This window comes from Megalobrama amblycephala, linkage group LG6 (assembly GCF_018812025.1).
Source record: "Megalobrama amblycephala isolate DHTTF-2021 linkage group LG6, ASM1881202v1, whole genome shotgun sequence".
NCBI lineage: Eukaryota > Metazoa > Chordata > Actinopteri > Cypriniformes > Xenocyprididae > Megalobrama > Megalobrama amblycephala.
In genome coordinates, this window is record NC_063049.1 from 21,117,595 (window position 1) to 21,135,085 (window position 17,491).

The following is a 17,491-nucleotide window of genomic DNA, read 5'->3' on the forward strand; positions in this document are numbered from 1 at the left end:
GCTTGGCATCCGGTTCTGGCTCATCTTCAGCTTTGGGTCTGGCCACTGGGCCAGTTCACTGTTATTGTAATTGCAATAACAGTGAAATTGATCAAGAAATTGATACTGTGCTGAAAGTACTGAGTTCCTTACAACATCTATTAGAAAACAACAAAGTGGCAACAAAGTGTATGTTGCAGCCATATCTGCTCATCATGCTCCAGATGATGGTCCTTCTTTGGGATCTAATAACCTTGTTAGTACTTTTCAAACAAGGCATTTAAAGCCTGTTTGTTTTATGTCTTTTCCTGTGTGGGACTTATCTCTTGTACTCAAATTCCTTTGTGCACCACCATTGGGTGTCACGGACAGGTGGGTGGCATTCCTCATGACTGTTGATGACACATACCAACACTAGTGCTTAGCACCATCTCTGGCAGTTAGGAGGAATGAAACAGAATGCTAGTTACGTATGTAACTGATGCACAGTCAAGGCTGGGCACCGAGCTACTGTGGGTTATATCCTTGCGGCTTGGTCTACGTCGTGACGTGACTGTTGTTATTTCATAACTTAACTGGCTGACGCTGTGATAATCCACTTCTGTTGGTCATCCAGAATTCACAGAACTAGAGTTACACACGTAACTAGCATTTTGTTTGTTTGTTTTTACAACAGCTGATGCACCGGAGGTTTGCTGCTTTGCATGGTCAATATTTCTCACCTGTTCTGATGACAAAACTTCCCCCACACTTTACAGGTGCCAGAAAATATAAATAATTATTATAGGTTTAAGAGTATCTAAATAAAGTGAAGACAAGGTTTGGAAAATGCATTCTTTTTGCACTCACTACAAACATTTAGTTATCTTTTAAAGAGTTTTTCCTAGCATCCGACTATTTTTAACCAATAAATTTACATGAGATTTTCAGGTCTAGAAATAACTTGGATAAATGGGGTAGCCTATATTTAACTGTTTTCCCAAGACCATGGGAACCCAAACTCTTAAAAAAAAGGAAAGAAGAAGAAAAAAAAAGAAAAAAAGTTAAAATAAGAAGTTGGAAGTTTGCTGAGGCTCCCAGACCCCTGGTTGAGAACAACTGCTGCACACTATGAGCAATACTAATTGTACCACTTATTACAGAAGTAAACACATTAAGAGCACTCAATAGTAACTACATGCATACCAAAGGGAATCTGCCCCTATGAAACACTATTCCTGTAACCTACACAGGCAGCTGAAATACTGGTCAGCCAAGTAGTTGTTGCATAAAACAGTTGTGATATCCTCAAAATAACCACAAGCACAAGTGTGATCAAGATACACAGATCACTCTTAAAGGGTTAGTTAACCCAAAAATGAAAATATAAAATATAATAAATGCTTTATTCAGCATTGTCTTCTCTTCCTGGGAGAGAAGACAAAGCTGAATAAAGTCGTAGTTTTTGTTATTTTTGGACCAAAATGTATTTTTGATGCTTCAACAAATTCTAACTAACCCACTGATATCACACGGACTACTTTGATGATGTTTTTATTACCTTTCTGGACATGGACAGTCTACCGCACATACATTTTCAATGGAGGGACAGAAAGCTCTCGGACTAAATCTAGAATATCTTAAACTGTGTTCCGAAGATGAACAGAGGTCTTATGGGTTTGGAACGACATGAGGGTGAGTCATTAATGACATAATTTTCATTTTTGGGTGAACTAACCCTTTAATATTCAACTCACTTTTGAGGACCTAATAAAAATAATTATGAAAGAATTAAACAGTCATATTTCAAAGCAATTTTAATTTAAAAACCCTAGCCTGAGCATGTTGTCTCCCTTCAGCCAGGCATGCAAATGTCATTAGAAGACATGAATGTGATTTTTATTTTTACAATAGTATCTCTTTTCCAAACTTCACATTTCATCCCACACATTTAAAATAATCTGCTCTAAAGATGCCTGTACTATACACAGACCTTTGATGTAAACAAAGCCGAATTATGTATAGGCTCATATGGAAACAATTAAAACTCCAAACAGGAAGAGCTCTTTCTTCCTGCCACCCACATGCACTGTGTATATACACCTGTATGTGAGTTCCAGCATCAAAATACGGCTTTTAACACTCATCCATTTGGCCAGTTATTTTATTTAGTCTGTTTTCCAGTCTTCTTTCCCTCCAAATGCTGAAGAACTCTAAGAGATCTGCTAGGAGCTTTAGCTGAGATGTGATGCATACACACAGTTCAGAAGCTCTGAACGTCCAGGGTTGTTGGGGTCTAGCTCAAAGGTCGTCATGTGAAGGCAGGCTGTCACTGACCAGGCTGGAGCTGGAGGTGGGACTGGGGCTCAGGCTAACGGTACTCAGCAAACTCATGTCTGGAAGACTCATAGTGACTGACTGAACCTCGCGATCAGACAAGTCCTCATCTTCAGCATCAGATCTCTGACTGACCAGCACACTGAGAAACAGAGAGAGCGACATGACATAAGAATTAGAGAATAAGGTCATGAGAATAAGGTCAGATATTTGTTGTCAGTGAACGATTGTAGGTGTGTACACATACCTAGATCTAGTCAGCTGAGATCTATGTCCATGATACGACTTGGAAGACCACTATGAATACAAGCACACGTATATAAAAAAAATTATAGTAACTCAATTTAATGATTATATTATCTATATTATCAAGCTTACTAGTAGTTCATTATATTAGGTAAACATGATTTAAAAAAAAAAAAAAAAAAGAAAGAAAGAAAAAAAAGTTTCGGAGTTGATGGGGAGAGCCAAGAAGCATGACTTCAGTTTTTGGAACTATTCAAGCACAGGAAATTGTTAGACATCCTTAATTTCCGAAATACAATTGGAAAGATGGAAAATGTCCACGTCTTGACCCAGTTTTGAATGTAAATCTGGGTATCGTGAGCATAAAAATGGTAGTTAAGGTCAAGAGATCTTAATAGTTGACTGAGTGGGAAAATATAGATGCTAAAAGCCCTGGGGGACACCCGTACTAACAGGACCAACTTCTGATCTGAGGCCATCCATAAAGTGTCCGTTACACCAAAGACAGATTCAAGTCGACTAAGTAATAGAATGTGATCGACAGTATCAAAAGCTGCACATAGGGCCAAGAGAATAAGGACTGACAAAGAGCCAGAGTTGGATGCTAATAAGTCCTTAGCGACTTTAACCAAGGCCGTCTCAGTACTATGCAATTTCCGAAACTCAGACTGATGGGGGTCGAAGAGGTTATTAACCATTAAATGATTGTGCAGTTGGGAAGCAACAATGCAAATTTTTAGCCAAAAACAAAAGTCTAGTTAGTTTTTTTTTTTTTTAGCTAGATTTAAAGACTATAGTTTTTATTTTAATCTCAATTATAATTATAAAAATACATCAAGTTTTACTAAATGAAAATGAGAAATGTTACCTTGTTTCTTTTTTTTAAATTTCATTTAACATTTTATTTCAAGTAATAAAGATCGTTCTGATTTTAGTTAACTTTAATAACCTTGATTCATCACATTACAGGATTTCATGGTTCATAAAGCACTTTTCTATAGGTATTGTATCCAAGACCTTAAATTCCAATAGTGAAGCCGTATATTACAAGAGTCTGTTAAAAAACAGCAGTGCGATTGCACTCTCATCAGTACTTACGTGATGAACAGAATCTGCCAGGTTCCCCAGGTGCACCCTCTTCTCACACAAATCCCTCAGTAGATTGATACCTAAATGAAGTAGGAAAAGAGTCAAAACGGATAGCTACACAAACAGAGACAGAGGTACAGATCACAGCATGGTGCAATGCAGACACACCTTTGCTCCTGCTAAGCCAGTATTTCTGTTCCCATTGGTTGAGGAGGATATTGAGGTAGCGCGGTTGCTCAAAGAAGCGGAGGTACCGAGAGGAAGCATGAGAGGGAAAAACTCGCTCAAAATCTCCTTTACGACTCAACTCGTCCTCACTCTCTGCCAGGACACGCACATCATCAGGTGTCAGCACATCCAAGATTGTGGCAGAGAAATCCTACACACAAAAACATGTTTCATTAAAATTAAGTGACCATCAATGATAAATATATGATAAAGACAGGGTGTGTTGGAGTACCTGGTCCCCAAAGCGCTGGCTCAGATAAAAAGCTCTCTTTACTTTCTCATCAGTCGAAAGGTCTGATCGCCATCTATCTCGCACCACTCCACATAAACTAAATGAAATAGAGTAAAACTTCAATAAGAGGCAAAAAGGAATCATTCCAGAAAATCAAGAAATAAATGAACAATGTTCATTTACACTACCTTTCACAAGTTTGGGGTCAATAAGATTTTTCAAATGTTTTTGAAAGAAGTCTCATGCACACTAAGGCTGCATTTATTGGACCAGATATACAGAAAAAAATACTAATATTGTGAAATATCATTACAATTTCAAATAACCGTATTCTAGTTTAATATATTTTAAAATGTAATTTTTTTTTCTGTGACGGCAAAGCTAAATTTTCAGCATCATTACTCCAGTCTTCAGTGTCATATGATCCTTCCGAAATCATTCTAATATGCCGATTTGCTGCTCAAGAAACATTTCTTATTAGCAATATTGAAAACAGTTGTGCTGCTTAATATTTTTGTAGAAAACGTGATACATTTTTCAGGACTCTTTGATGAATAAAAAGTTTAAACGAACAGCATTTATTTGAAATATAAATCTTTTGTAACATTATAAATGTATTTACTGTCACTTTTGATGAATTTAATGTGTCCTTGCTGACAAATCAAGTAGTAATAAAATAAAAAAAACAAAACAAACAAAAAAAACTAAAACTTTTGAGTGGTAGTGTATAAATATACAGCAATATAAAAGTCAAAATAGATATTTTGAAACACAATGTAAAACCAAAACTGACCTGCTGGTGGAGCTGCTGGCGCTGGAACTGGATGGTGCACTGTCTTCTCTCATTGGCAAGACAAAGCCAGCGAGGTTCAGCAGATCCCGTATCATCTGACCCTTGATGCTGACATCCAGTGGTGTGTTTGAATGCAGGCTACAGAGAGACACAGGAAGAGGAAACATTATTATAACAATATTTGGTACACATGACAGGATTCAGTGGAACACAACAGCTGGGAAAAATAAAATTATGAAACTAAATGAACATCTTTTATGGGGAAAATCCTCTGGTTCAGTGCATTTATGAGCATTACTAGTGACACTACTTGAGAATGTATTACTTAGTGTAAATTCACTTATTACAGTCCATAAGAGTTACACTCCTTTGTGTGCCAAATAAACACTAATAAATAAAGGCTTGACCTAAAGTTGCCTGACAACTATAAATAGCTTCAGCTGTAGGATTTCCTGTATGCTGTACCTGGGTGAGATGTTCACCTCCAGCACCCATGGCTTCAGATTCTCATCCAACATGATGTCAAAGCCAAACAGCTCATGACAGCTATAGGGAGAACGTACATGCATCTTCACCAGAGAGTTCACATAGGGGTCAGACCTGCCAGAGGAAGAGACAATAATACACTTGAGGTTCAGTTCAGAGGAACATAGTGTGCACATACACAAGGACAGACTGCAAATAGAGAACTAGACTAGAAATACAGGACACTTACGCAATGATGGTTTTGATGACCATATCTTTGATTTTCTCCCAGATGAGAGTGGTGTTGATACCCTGAGAGCCCAAGTACTGCCACAGTGCCTTCAAAGCCCTGCATTAAATAAAACCTCAATCATTAGACTGTAGTACAGTTCTTCTAATATTTTACTTATAATGGTTACCATGAGGCCATGAGCTGGTAGCTGATTAATTCACAAAACAACTTACAAGTACACTCTGAATTCTTGTATTAACTCTTTATTCTTACCATTTATGGCCCTGACAGGCCTTGTCATCGCTGTTACTCTGATACTCAGAGTTCTTCTTATTTACACTGTAGTTTGTAAGGTGCATAAACTTGTTGCTGAGGGTCTTCATAGAAGGAGAGTATCTGTATTACATAAAAATCAGAAAAGACCAGTTTAAATGAGCAAACTCAACACATTTGCGAGTTTTTAAATGCTTTGCTGAATGACATATACTCACTTGCAGCTTGCAAAACGTACTAGTCCATCGTTAAAGATGTAAACACGGAGTGGGTCATAAGAAGTCACATACACATAGATGCGTAGATCAAACTTATTCCCACTGATGAGGTAGGGCTTGTGAAGATACCTGCAGAAATACAGACCACATCGTTTAACAGATCAGAAACCGCCCTCAACGAGGAATAAAATATGTTCCAAGGTCTTCCAACTAACTTCTGCACGAGGAGCGGTCTCTTGCGTGGCATTTGGCTCCACTTGTGAATGACCTGAATGCCAATTCCACGAGCAGATGCAGGCTAAATGCGAGAAACGGCAGCACGTCAATGTCAAGAATCTCAGAAAGTAATTTCACAACAACTCTAGTAATGTAACGGTACCGGTTTGACGATCCATTTCTGCTTGCTGCCTCCATCCTCCCAGGCCTTCCTCAGCAGCTTGATATCCTGTGGGAGAATGAAGGAGCGTGGGAAGAAGCCAAACTCTCTTTTGCCAAAGCGTGCCTGCATCTTGGACAGGTTCCTCCAAAGTCGGTCTTTCCGGCCGATCTGAAAGGAGCCTGGAAAGTGGTTCAGCTGCCAAACAGAAATGCATGCTTGTTAATACTCAGCTGACAGGAAGTATTAGGCAATTAGGAAAGGTATCAAAATAATACCAGCAACTTGACAGATCACTTCCAGGTCATTAAATATGAGAAACAACCTTGATGGATTTTTACTACACAATGGTAGTACACAGATGATAAAACACTCAATCTTACCTTCTGAAACTCTCTAATAGCCTTGAACCCTGGTGACTTCATATGGTGACCCCAGCAGCCCAGCCAATCATGACTCTCTAGAATTAAAAGCAGCACATGACACAACAGACTGCAGACTGTAGGTTGGAATACATTACATAACTTTTGCAGTCTGGACGAGCAAGCACCAGCTGCTGAAAATCAGAGCCAGTCTGCAGATTTTGGGCAATCAGAGTTGGCAGATTTCACAGAAAATTGCACACTGTACGATGGGCACAGATTTAGATTTGTTTGTCGTCAGACTATAATTCCAACCAGTCAGAGGATGTTAAACATGTTTGATATTTAGTGAGTTCAGAACACATATTGATTCAATTTGCCATGCATTTTCATACATTTCTTCTCTCATCTAGCTTGATTCATAATCTAGTTGTCAAATAAACCTGGCATTGTATAGTAGTAATATTGTCGGCTCCTTGATGAATGGCTTTGTTCTTCTCTTTTAAGTTTCTTTGGATAAAACCGTCTGCTAAATACATAAATGTAAACGTAATGTCCTAGTAACAAGGTGCATGTTTCTGAGCGAGTTTGTTGTGTTTGGAAGGACATGAAAGTCTGGTAGTGTGTGAGCCGCAGTCATTTAGTGTATGATGCCCAGTTTTTCGTCTGTAATCATTTATAAGAGAATGATGTCTAGCATTTTAAAATCTGTTTAGATTTAAAAAGTCATGTAGTGTATTCCAGCCTTAAAGGGTTAGTTCACCTTGGATTTCATCAACTTGGATTTCATCAAAAAGATGAACAAAGGTCTTATGGGTTTGGAATGACACAAGGGTGCAAACTTAATGATATAAATTTAATTTTTGGGTGAACTAAACCTTTAATGCAAGGAGAAAACTACTCTACTTGAACATCGCTAAAACCAACGTCCCAAAACAGCAGCTGTCAACTCACTTTTGGTAGCTCTGAAGTGTGATCTGGAGATGGTGTTTTTCACCACATTGGGAGTGACTGTAGTTATCTTCCATTTGAGAAGCTTCCTCTGTTCAGCAGGCAACAGCTCCACTGTGAAGTGTGAAGAAAATGTTACAACAGTGTTTAAAACACAAGAACTATTATTTAAAAGAGAAAAATGTGTATTTAATGATCTGTTTATATTGTCAAATTTGTTTCTGACAGTGGTAATTACGAATCCTAATGTAATTTAAATGAAAGATGCATTAAAAGTCAGAGCTTTTGTGTGTGCCAACCTCTTTCATTGGCAGTGCTGAAGTACAGAGTGGAGGGTATGTGAGGGAAGAGACTGAGAACAAGTGCGGGTCTCTCCACCAGATCCCCCTCCGCATCAGGACTAATGGGCTCCTCCACACTAAAGAGAAAAAAGACCCCACAAAAAATATTAGCATTTCAAAACCACTACTTAGAAAGATCTACACATTCCCCAACACTTAACAATACTTAATTTATTAAACATTTCGGCTCATTTAAAGATGCTTTCAGCTGCCAATAATAGTGTAATTACTCAGCTATGTTGAACATATAGAATTACTGAAGAAAAAAAAACCCCAAAAAAACAACTCCATCTGACATATCACAATTGCAATATGATCACAAGATGGGTAAGAATCGCAAATCTTTTTGCAAAATACGCCTAAAGATTCTTGTTCTGTTTTAAGCATTTGTCATAATCCAGTTTCCTCACTTCCAAAAAGAACCTTCACAAATGATATTTAAATCCGACACCCAGACAAACATACAACATAAGTCAACTTAATAAATCAGTGGAAAACGGATTCAGAAAAACAACATAACTCACGTGACAGTCATGTAGAACCGCTGAGGTTGATTCAAAATGGGCCTTTTACGCTCAACATGGGCATTTACTTTGAGTGGGAAAAGCAAAACCAGAATACACCTACTACAAACGAACCCATCAGCGGGACGTCACTTCATGACAATGGCTCCACGGGCCTGACACAATTCACTAGAGACTCATTTTCCTGTTATAGAGGGATAGTTCTACTTCTATCACACAAGAACAATTGTGGGACGTTTCTACAGGCCTCTGGCTTTAAAGCTTTTCTCTGACAGCAACCACTAGAACAAACAAAAACTGTCAGGTCCTCCTCTGTGTGTTGGTCATCACCATGGTAATGTCAGGTGACTAGAAGAGAAACATGTAAAGTCATAAGAAAAAGTATATAAGAGATGTAATCTAGCTTACATAGTCAGCCTTACTTTGCACTCAAAATCTCTGTCCAAAGTAAGCCTTTGGCAGATCACCAGCAACCAGCACAAAGCTGGGATTAGCTAATAGAAAGAGATCTTTGAATCAGCAAAAAGATAAAAAAAAAAAAAGAAAAAAAAGAAAAAAGAGGGGATTTGCCAAATACTGTAGCTGAACTAAACTTCTGATGAAAAACTCAGAAAGACCTCAGTGTTTATAGGGAATATTTTGTGCAAGATGTATCACTCGAATACACCTTTCGTGGTAAAATTCAGCCCCTTGGATTTTATATAGACTATAATGTTCTCACATACACTTGTACCGTTCAAAATTTTGGAGTCAGTAAGATTTATTTTTGAAATAAATTAATAATTTTATTCTAAAATGATGCATTAAATTGGTCAAAAGTGACAGAAAAGACATTTAATGTTACCAAAGACAACTTCTATTTATCAAAAAATATTTAGAATTATTTCTGAAGGATCTTGTTGTGACACTGAAGACTGAATACTGACTGAAGACTGAGAATATATATATCTTTTAAATTGTAATAATGTGTCACAATATTGGTGTTTTTACTGTATTTTTGATCAAATAAATGCAGCCTTGGTGAGCAAAAGAGACTTCTTTAAAAACATTAAAAACCCTTAACGACCCCAAACTTTTGAATGGTATTGAATACATGTGTAAACCACAATGTTATGGAAAATGTATCCTTTATGCTGTTCTTTTTATTTATTTATTTATTTTTTTCAAACTGTAATTTGCTTTCTGCAACAAAAGTCACAAGGTTGAGCCAAAAAAAAAAAAAAAAAACCCTTTTCTTTCTGTTGTCAAGGTCAGCATGTTTTCAAAGAGACTAGGAAGATAGAGAATGTTTTTATGAGAAGACTAGAGTGAGAATAATGATTATGGGATGTAGAGAAGTATTCATGTCTGGAAAAAGGAAATAATAATTTGTTCACTTATGTAATCTTTGTTCTATGATAAATTAATATGCATGACTGTACTAAACATGCATATTAGGCTACCAGGGTTTGTGATTAAAACTTTGCTTAAGTTTTACCATTGAGTGGTCTAATGTCACTTTACAGGTGGGCTTCCACCACAATTTTAAGAGAGTTAAGAAACAATGTAAAACAGTGAGATTCGTCCTTATATTCTGAATATTTTAAAGATAAAAGTCTAATTACTTGGACAAGGCTGCCATAGACGTTGTTGAGGAAACATCACAATCATCTGAGGAGCAAAAGAAATAATTATTTTATATTATATTTGATGAAAACATAGACAATGGCAAAATGTAACATACAAATACATCTTGCTAAAAGAGTTCTGATAACACAGGTTCATGTGTGCTGAGGAAAAAAGCAGTTGTTACCATCATCACTGAAGTCATTCTCCAGCTGATCTGGAAGCTCCTCCTCGTCAACATCTAGTATCATTGCCTGTCTGAAAAGTGAAATACAATGCAGAAATAAAATGGACATCCGACTTGTGACTTTTATGAGGAGCACAATATTTAGGTGCTCCAAAAGTTGAAAAATCTGTTCATTCAAGTTGTTTTTTTAATGACTCAAAAGTTTTATTCAGCAAGGATGAATTAAATTGATCAAAAGTGACAATGAAGACATTTATGTTACAAAAGATTTCCTTTTCAAACATTGTTCTTTCGAACTTTTCAAAGAATCTTGAAGAAGTATATGATTTCCACAGAAATATTAAGCAGCACAACTGTTTTCAAAATTGATAATAATAAATGTTTCTTGAGCAACAAATCAGCATATGATCAGAATGATTTCTGAAGGATCATGTGACACTGAAGACTGGAGTAATGATGCTGAAAATTCAGCTTTGCCATCACAGGAATAAATTACACTTTAAAATATATTTGAAACAGAAAAGTTCTTTTAAATTTTAGTACAATTTCACAATATATCTGTTTTACTGTATTTGTGATCAAATAAATGCAGCCTTGGTGATCAGAAGAAACTTTTTCATGAACATTAAAAAAAATTCGTACATTTACTCGCAAATTTTGAAGAGTACTGTATATATAAATGGTCAATCAATAAATGCACACACCTCTGAATCTCTGGATCATCCTCCTCCTCTCCTTTAAGTGTTATGGGGCTTGTGTCCATCTGAGAGGCTTGACAATTTTCCTCTTTTGTGAGATGAATGGCAGATATCTGATTTGTTACGGTGTAAACAGACGGCGAGTGAGGAGAGGCCATATTGTGGCCAGTCACCTCTGGAATGGCACAATCACCTCCATCTGTCTTACTATCACAAACAACAGCAGAGGGGCACTTCTCATCCATTAAATCAAAACTGAGGGCACCGTTGGTTTCCATGGGTGTAAAACAAGACTCCTTATCTTCATTAATAAGGCAGATACTATCTGTGAGATGTTTAACGTTGCTCAGACCGTTGATGGTCCTGTGTCTTGCATGTACATTGTGTTTTTGCACAGTGGTGGCGGTGAACTCTGCCTCAGAGCTGATTTTTGTCACTCTCTGAGAAGCTTCACCGTGTCCTACGCAGCAATCCAGCTCATCTTCTCTACTGTCTTCAACTACGATCTTCTCAAACTGCCTCAAATCCTTGGCCGCCTGTTTCAAAAGCACATCCGTGCATATCTCTCTCAAAGGCACACTCGGTTGGGGAGGTTTCATTGCATCTGCTTTGAGGCCTCGTGAATATGTTCCATTGCAACCGGTTATGACATTGGCAGGACTGTGCAGGTCATTGGTCTCTTGTTTGGAGTACGAGGGCATTTTGGCATTTGGGGGCCGCATAACTCCATTGCTGGTATCCCTGAGCTTGTTGCTCGTCCAAGGCAAAGACTGATTAGTAGGCATGATTTTCTCAATTACAAACCTTTGAGAAGACGACTTGGGTGGGGAGGGACAGGCAGGACAGACGGACAGCTGAGGCGAAAAGGCCCTTTTTCCTAACAGCCCTGACTTGAACCTAAACGAATCAAGGTTCCAGTGGGGCTGACGGTGGCTATGGCATGCAGCGGGAGCAGCGTTAATATGTGGCAAGCTCTTCGATCTAACACTGTGTGTCCTTAAACCTTTACTAGCACCATTCAAAGAACTCGCGCTTGTGCTCTGTACGCGGCTGACTCTTATGGTAGGCACGTGTGGATAGGCACGCTGTGTGGGGATCCCTGAGACACAGTAGGGTTGATCATACAGCACTCTCACATTCGGCTGAGGCAGCGAATCACCCGCGCCGCCCTGCAATCTCTTTCTTTCAGTGTTGAAGGAGACTCGTGCATTGGGTGAATGGACTACAGCGGACTTGGCTTGGACGATGAGGGCAGGCCGTGATGCCCCATTCCTTATGTCTTCAGCTCCACTGGAGGCCATTAATTGCCATCTCACACCCCCCTGGCATGGGTTCAGGCACACACATAAGTGAAGAACCGAAGGGTAGAGGGGCTACAACAATAAAACAGAGAGAAATTATACCAGTTATTGATTAAATGCTCAATGTGGAGTTTTAACACCATTTTGTGCCTTTCAGCAGGGGCGTAACCACCATAGACATAAGTTATAAGTAACAGATATGACAAAATTGTCCCCCTTAATACATGACATTCTTGATTATACTCTGCTGTTCTCCATTACGCACTGCTCCATTTGGTGTTAGGATTTTTAGACTGGTCTGCCTCAGCAGTCTAACAGTGCTCATCAATTTCAAAATCTTTAAGAAGGCCAATTAAATCAAAGAAGGCAGACCTTACTGTTCACAGAAGACAAATATGAATGTTAAACAATCAAAAATTACATCCAGGCTCAGTTAGGCCTACTTTGACAGCAAGATAATTAACACTTTCAAATGCCCACAAAGCATTTATCAAACTGTATCAAACTGCCAGTCACGTGATTTCAGTAAACTAGGCTTCGTTACGTCATAAGTGTTTCGAAACATTTCGAAATTTCAATGGTTCACATGACTTTGGCAGTTTGATACTCGCTCCGAAACTCTGATTCAAAACAAAAGATTCATAAAGCTTCGAAGCTTCATAAAGCACTGTTTTGAAAATCGCTCATCACTAGATATTGTTGAATAAAGTCATTATTTTGTTTTGTTTTTTGGTGCACAAAAAGTATTCTCGTCGCTTCATTGAACCACTGTACTCACATGAACTGATTTAAATATGTCTTTAGTACCTTTCTGGGCATCTGAAAGTGTTAATTATCTTGCTGTCAATGCAGGCCTCACTGAGCCATCGGATTTTATCAAAAATATCTTAATTTGTGTTCTGAAGATGAACGAAGGTCTTACGGGTCAAAGTCCAAAGTCAACTTTTTTCCGGATTTGCTCTACTCTAAAATATTTAAATATGTTGCCATTTGTGCAGAGAAAAAAACTAAAGCTTGCAGGCCAGTGTGTTATCACCCTCTGCATTTAGGGTTTAATTTACTTTTTTAACATGATTAAGTATAATACTTATTATTATATATAGATAATCACTCAAAAGGTTGGTATCTGACATGCAGATGTCAGTCTGGCCAGAAATCTCTGTAGAATGAATTCTATGAGACAACGTCGTAACCATGTCTTGAACCTTTTTTGGCAGGAGGTGGGTGTAGTTAATGGTCCTTCTTATTTTCAAGAAATAATTTAAAGATTTAAAAGAATAAAGAAAAAAAAAAAAACAGCACTGGATTTATATCCACCAATTACGCATGAACAATCCACATACCAAAGCACCATACTAACACCATGTTTCTGGACATGTACCATGGTATTCTTGAATGTAATGTGGAGTTAATATTAAAGTACACATCTGATACTCTGTTTAGTCTGATAATGAACTATAAAGGCACTAGGGAGGATGGGCACCAATGAAGCCCAACATTTTTGGCAGCTCACAAGATTTTGATACATCCACACAGAAAAGGCTTGATCTTTTCTTTGTCTGAATCCTACGAGACTAGCTAAGACCAACACCTTCCCTCTTTTCAGACATTAAACCCAGCTTCTTATAATCAATATTTTGGTCTTTCACGAAATCTACATACATGAACGTTGCTTTATTGTTGAACGGAGTCAAAGCAGACATACAGTCTGTGTCCTCAAATCCTAGTGATCTGCCTTGCTAGAAAGCGCTTTTAGGCATAACAGCCGTAATAAATAATGCCTATGTAGACAGCGCACTAGATTTTGAGACGCAGCCAAGGCGAGGGTAACTGTTAGCCTGTTAGCTCAGCACACAACAGTCGCCTCACAGCGGGTTAACAACACTTTCTCATGACACACATCACCAGCGTCCTCGTGTACGGGACGAACCAGTTTATTAACGTTTATTACTACTCTCACACACATATATATATTTCAGTAAGAGATAAAAATCGTCTTACCGGCTTGTGTTGACAGGGTAATTTCTAGCGTTGCCTCAAAGTCTCGCGCTCGAGAAGCCCGCCTCGTGTTGTTTTCCCTCGTGCTGCCTGCGCTGCTGCCTGACTGACTGACAGCCACACACACACACACGATATTCAGGCTGACTGTCTCAACCGCTGGTGCTGTTGTTCACCATTAAAAATCGGTTTCTGTAATTGAAATAAAGCTATTAAATGTAAATGTAAACGTATATTAAAAAAAAAAAAAAACTTACAGCGAAAATGAGAAATGTTGCCTTGGTAACTAACTGAAATCAATAAGTTTAAGTAGGCTAGCCTACTAAAACTACTAAAACCGATATTAAAATTAAAGCTATATAGAAATATTAAAAGAAAAACACGAAAAAAAAAAAAAAAACCCCAATAAAATTACTAATTAGATTACGCAAAAATTAAAATGAAAACTGAAGATGAAATAACAAGCTATATACTAAATGCTACTATAATACCGTCCTATGTAAATAATACTAAAATTAGCACTGGTCTGAGCAATAATAAACATTAAAAGTGATTAATATAGTGAGTATACACACAAATAATGTACATAGGCCTATACATTTTCTATATAAATGTTGTGAGGCTCTGACGGGAAACAACTACTCTACAACAAATATAAAGCTCTAAAAAGGAAGAATTTGACCCCAGATAGATATTAAAGAAGCCATTTAACTTACCTTGTACAAATTCACATCTTTAATGACAAAGCTTTTAAGGATATACTAAACTAAATGATCACACTCATAAAACAGAGGACAAAACCGAGCTCCGATGGAAGTTTTCTGTGGTAAAGCCTGAGCCAACTGACTAAACTCATCCAATATCCTGTGCAGTTATTGAAAACTCCTTTACAGAATGAAGTAACCCAGTATCACCATCTCACATGCACTTAAAATTAAATATGCATAGTGACAAACTACCTGCAATTCAAACTCTCAGCAGGTCACCATGATGTTGTGCCCTTAGACACACACACACACACACACACACACACACACACACACACACACACACACACACACACACACACACACTCGGTAAACAAAGCAAAAGCAGTTGCTATAGAACACACATTCGGTTAAACATATATCCTGGTGGCTTTACATCAAGCTCTGCACTTTTTTTAGGCTGAATCAAAGATAAGCTTGTACCCTTTCAGCGACCCTCATGAAATCACAATGCTGTGCTGTCGTGTGAGATTCTTAGGTGAGACAGAGCTTGATCAGATCTTTTCTTCAGTGAGCCCTAGCCTGACATGACACTGGATAGGGTTACATGTGCAGAACTGAAGTTGTGGTTACATTACCATGGAAAGACAGTTCACACCTACTAACTAGGCCACGGCTGAAGTACAGTATTCAGGGGAAAAAAATATCTGAGAATAAATGATAACATAAATGGTTTATTATAATTTAGGTTTTGTTTCAGGTACTAAAAGTCTAGAAATGATGTTCCTGTAATCTGATATTCCTTTTTTTATTTAAAGCAGAAATTTTTTTTAAATCTTCAGTAATCTTAAAGGCTAATTCACACCGCACAGATAAACAAGTTTGTTGGGTTTTGTTGGATCGGTGTCAGCGTTTGTTGGTGATGGTCGGGGTTTGTTTTCACCCGAGTGAACATGTTCATTCAGCTGTGTCTGTTGGGGCAGTGTGAACATGACAGGTATTTTTCATTAAATTCTAAATCTGTGGTCTGTGCGGTATGAATTGCCCTTAAGGCGCAGTGCCAATCTCATAAGTGTAGACTAAAGACTTTCCTAATTAATTGGGATGGGAAAATAGAAGAGTTGTGACCTTACAAGTACAGATGAAAGCAGATTGTGTTTCCAACTAAGTGTAATTAATAGCACAGTGACAGTGGTCTGTAATCATGTCAAGAAACTCTCAGACAATCTGAGAAACTGCACATGCAAGACGTGTCTAACCTATGTCACAAAAGATCTCTTATCTTAATTATTAATTTGCTATGAATCTGCTTGGAAATATCAGGCAGAATGTGGCAAAATAATACAACAGATAAATCAATTATGGTTTAATGTGCAGGAGATCTGAGAAATTAGGCTCTGAATGGTCAGACTTGTGGTCAAGTTGAATGACTGTGTGGACTGTGGAGGCGTACTAATTAACAATAAATAAGAAAACAGCGCCACTCTCTGGTAAAATGCAGTATGGTTTTATCTCTCTTTTATCTATAGTTACAAAAAAAAAAAAAATAAATAATAATAATATTATATATATATATATATATATATATATATATATATATATATATAAAACATTAGACCACCCTGAGAATTATTTTGCCTCTTTCTTTACTCAAGCAAATCAAAAACCCAGAAAAATAACATTTTAAATACAAATTTTCATTATTTGCTAAATTATATCAACTTCATCTATTAGTCAACTATGCAAATAAACTCTATCAGGCTATAAATATGCCAACATACTGAAAAGGGCAAGACTTTTTCACAGCATTGTAATATATATTATATATGGAAATAAAGCTAGCATTTTGTTTCTGCTCTCTCACTATCCCCTCATGCGGCAACACTGTTACCATCACATAGCTTACACTTTAAACCTGCTGGGTTAAAAACAACCCAAGTTGGGTTGAAAATGAACAAACCAAGCGTTTGGGTTGTTTTAACCCAGCATTTGGGTTAAATGTTTGACCCAACATGCTGGGTAGTTTTATTTAACCCAACTATTGTTTAAAAATTACTATATGGCTGTTTAAAATGAACCCAAAATGGATGGAAATTAAAAATTAGACACAAAATTATAAAGGCAGCAATAATAATCAAAAGGTGAACATTTATTAATAAGCAATTTAATAAATGTTTATTGATTAATTATTATTCATTAAACTTGTTAATAAATGTTCATTTATTAAACATATTAATAAATGGTAATTTCCAACATACTCTCCTATTGAGTTAAGTGTCCCATAAAAGCATTTTCTTGTTGTCATTTTTTAGTAAGTTTTTAAACCACTTTATATTATATCATTATCTAGCCATATATAGTCTTAAATAA

The 17,491-nt window shown here is 37.3% G+C and overlaps 2 protein-coding genes across 2 annotated transcripts; both read right to left on the reverse strand.

The window, feature by feature from the left end:
* Nucleotides 1-1,760: 1,760 nt before the first annotated feature.
* On the reverse strand, nucleotides 1,761-8,760 carry ttll4 (tubulin tyrosine ligase-like family, member 4). Its single transcript, XM_048193352.1, has 16 exons — nucleotides 8,626-8,760; nucleotides 8,060-8,178; nucleotides 7,764-7,874; nucleotides 6,831-6,907; nucleotides 6,451-6,645; nucleotides 6,287-6,369; nucleotides 6,072-6,200; nucleotides 5,854-5,976; nucleotides 5,599-5,697; nucleotides 5,349-5,483; nucleotides 4,884-5,021; nucleotides 4,091-4,187; nucleotides 3,799-4,009; nucleotides 3,640-3,710; nucleotides 2,543-2,592; nucleotides 1,761-2,437 (listed from the first exon to the last, which is right to left on the reverse strand). The coding sequence occupies exons 1-16, from the start codon at nucleotides 8,634-8,636 to the stop codon at nucleotides 2,260-2,262; spliced, it is 1,827 nt and encodes a 608-aa protein (XP_048049309.1). The 5' UTR covers nucleotides 8,637-8,760; the 3' UTR covers nucleotides 1,761-2,259.
* Nucleotides 8,761-8,834: 74 nt separating this feature from the next.
* Nucleotides 8,835-15,285, reverse strand: LOC125270104. Its single transcript, XM_048193353.1, has 6 exons — nucleotides 15,131-15,285; nucleotides 14,418-14,606; nucleotides 11,122-12,488; nucleotides 10,418-10,488; nucleotides 10,230-10,275; nucleotides 8,835-8,973 (listed from the first exon to the last, which is right to left on the reverse strand). The coding sequence occupies exons 3-6, from the start codon at nucleotides 12,414-12,416 to the stop codon at nucleotides 8,952-8,954; spliced, it is 1,434 nt and encodes a 477-aa protein (XP_048049310.1). The 5' UTR covers nucleotides 12,417-12,488; nucleotides 14,418-14,606; nucleotides 15,131-15,285; the 3' UTR covers nucleotides 8,835-8,951.
* Nucleotides 15,286-17,491: the final 2,206 nt, after the last annotated feature.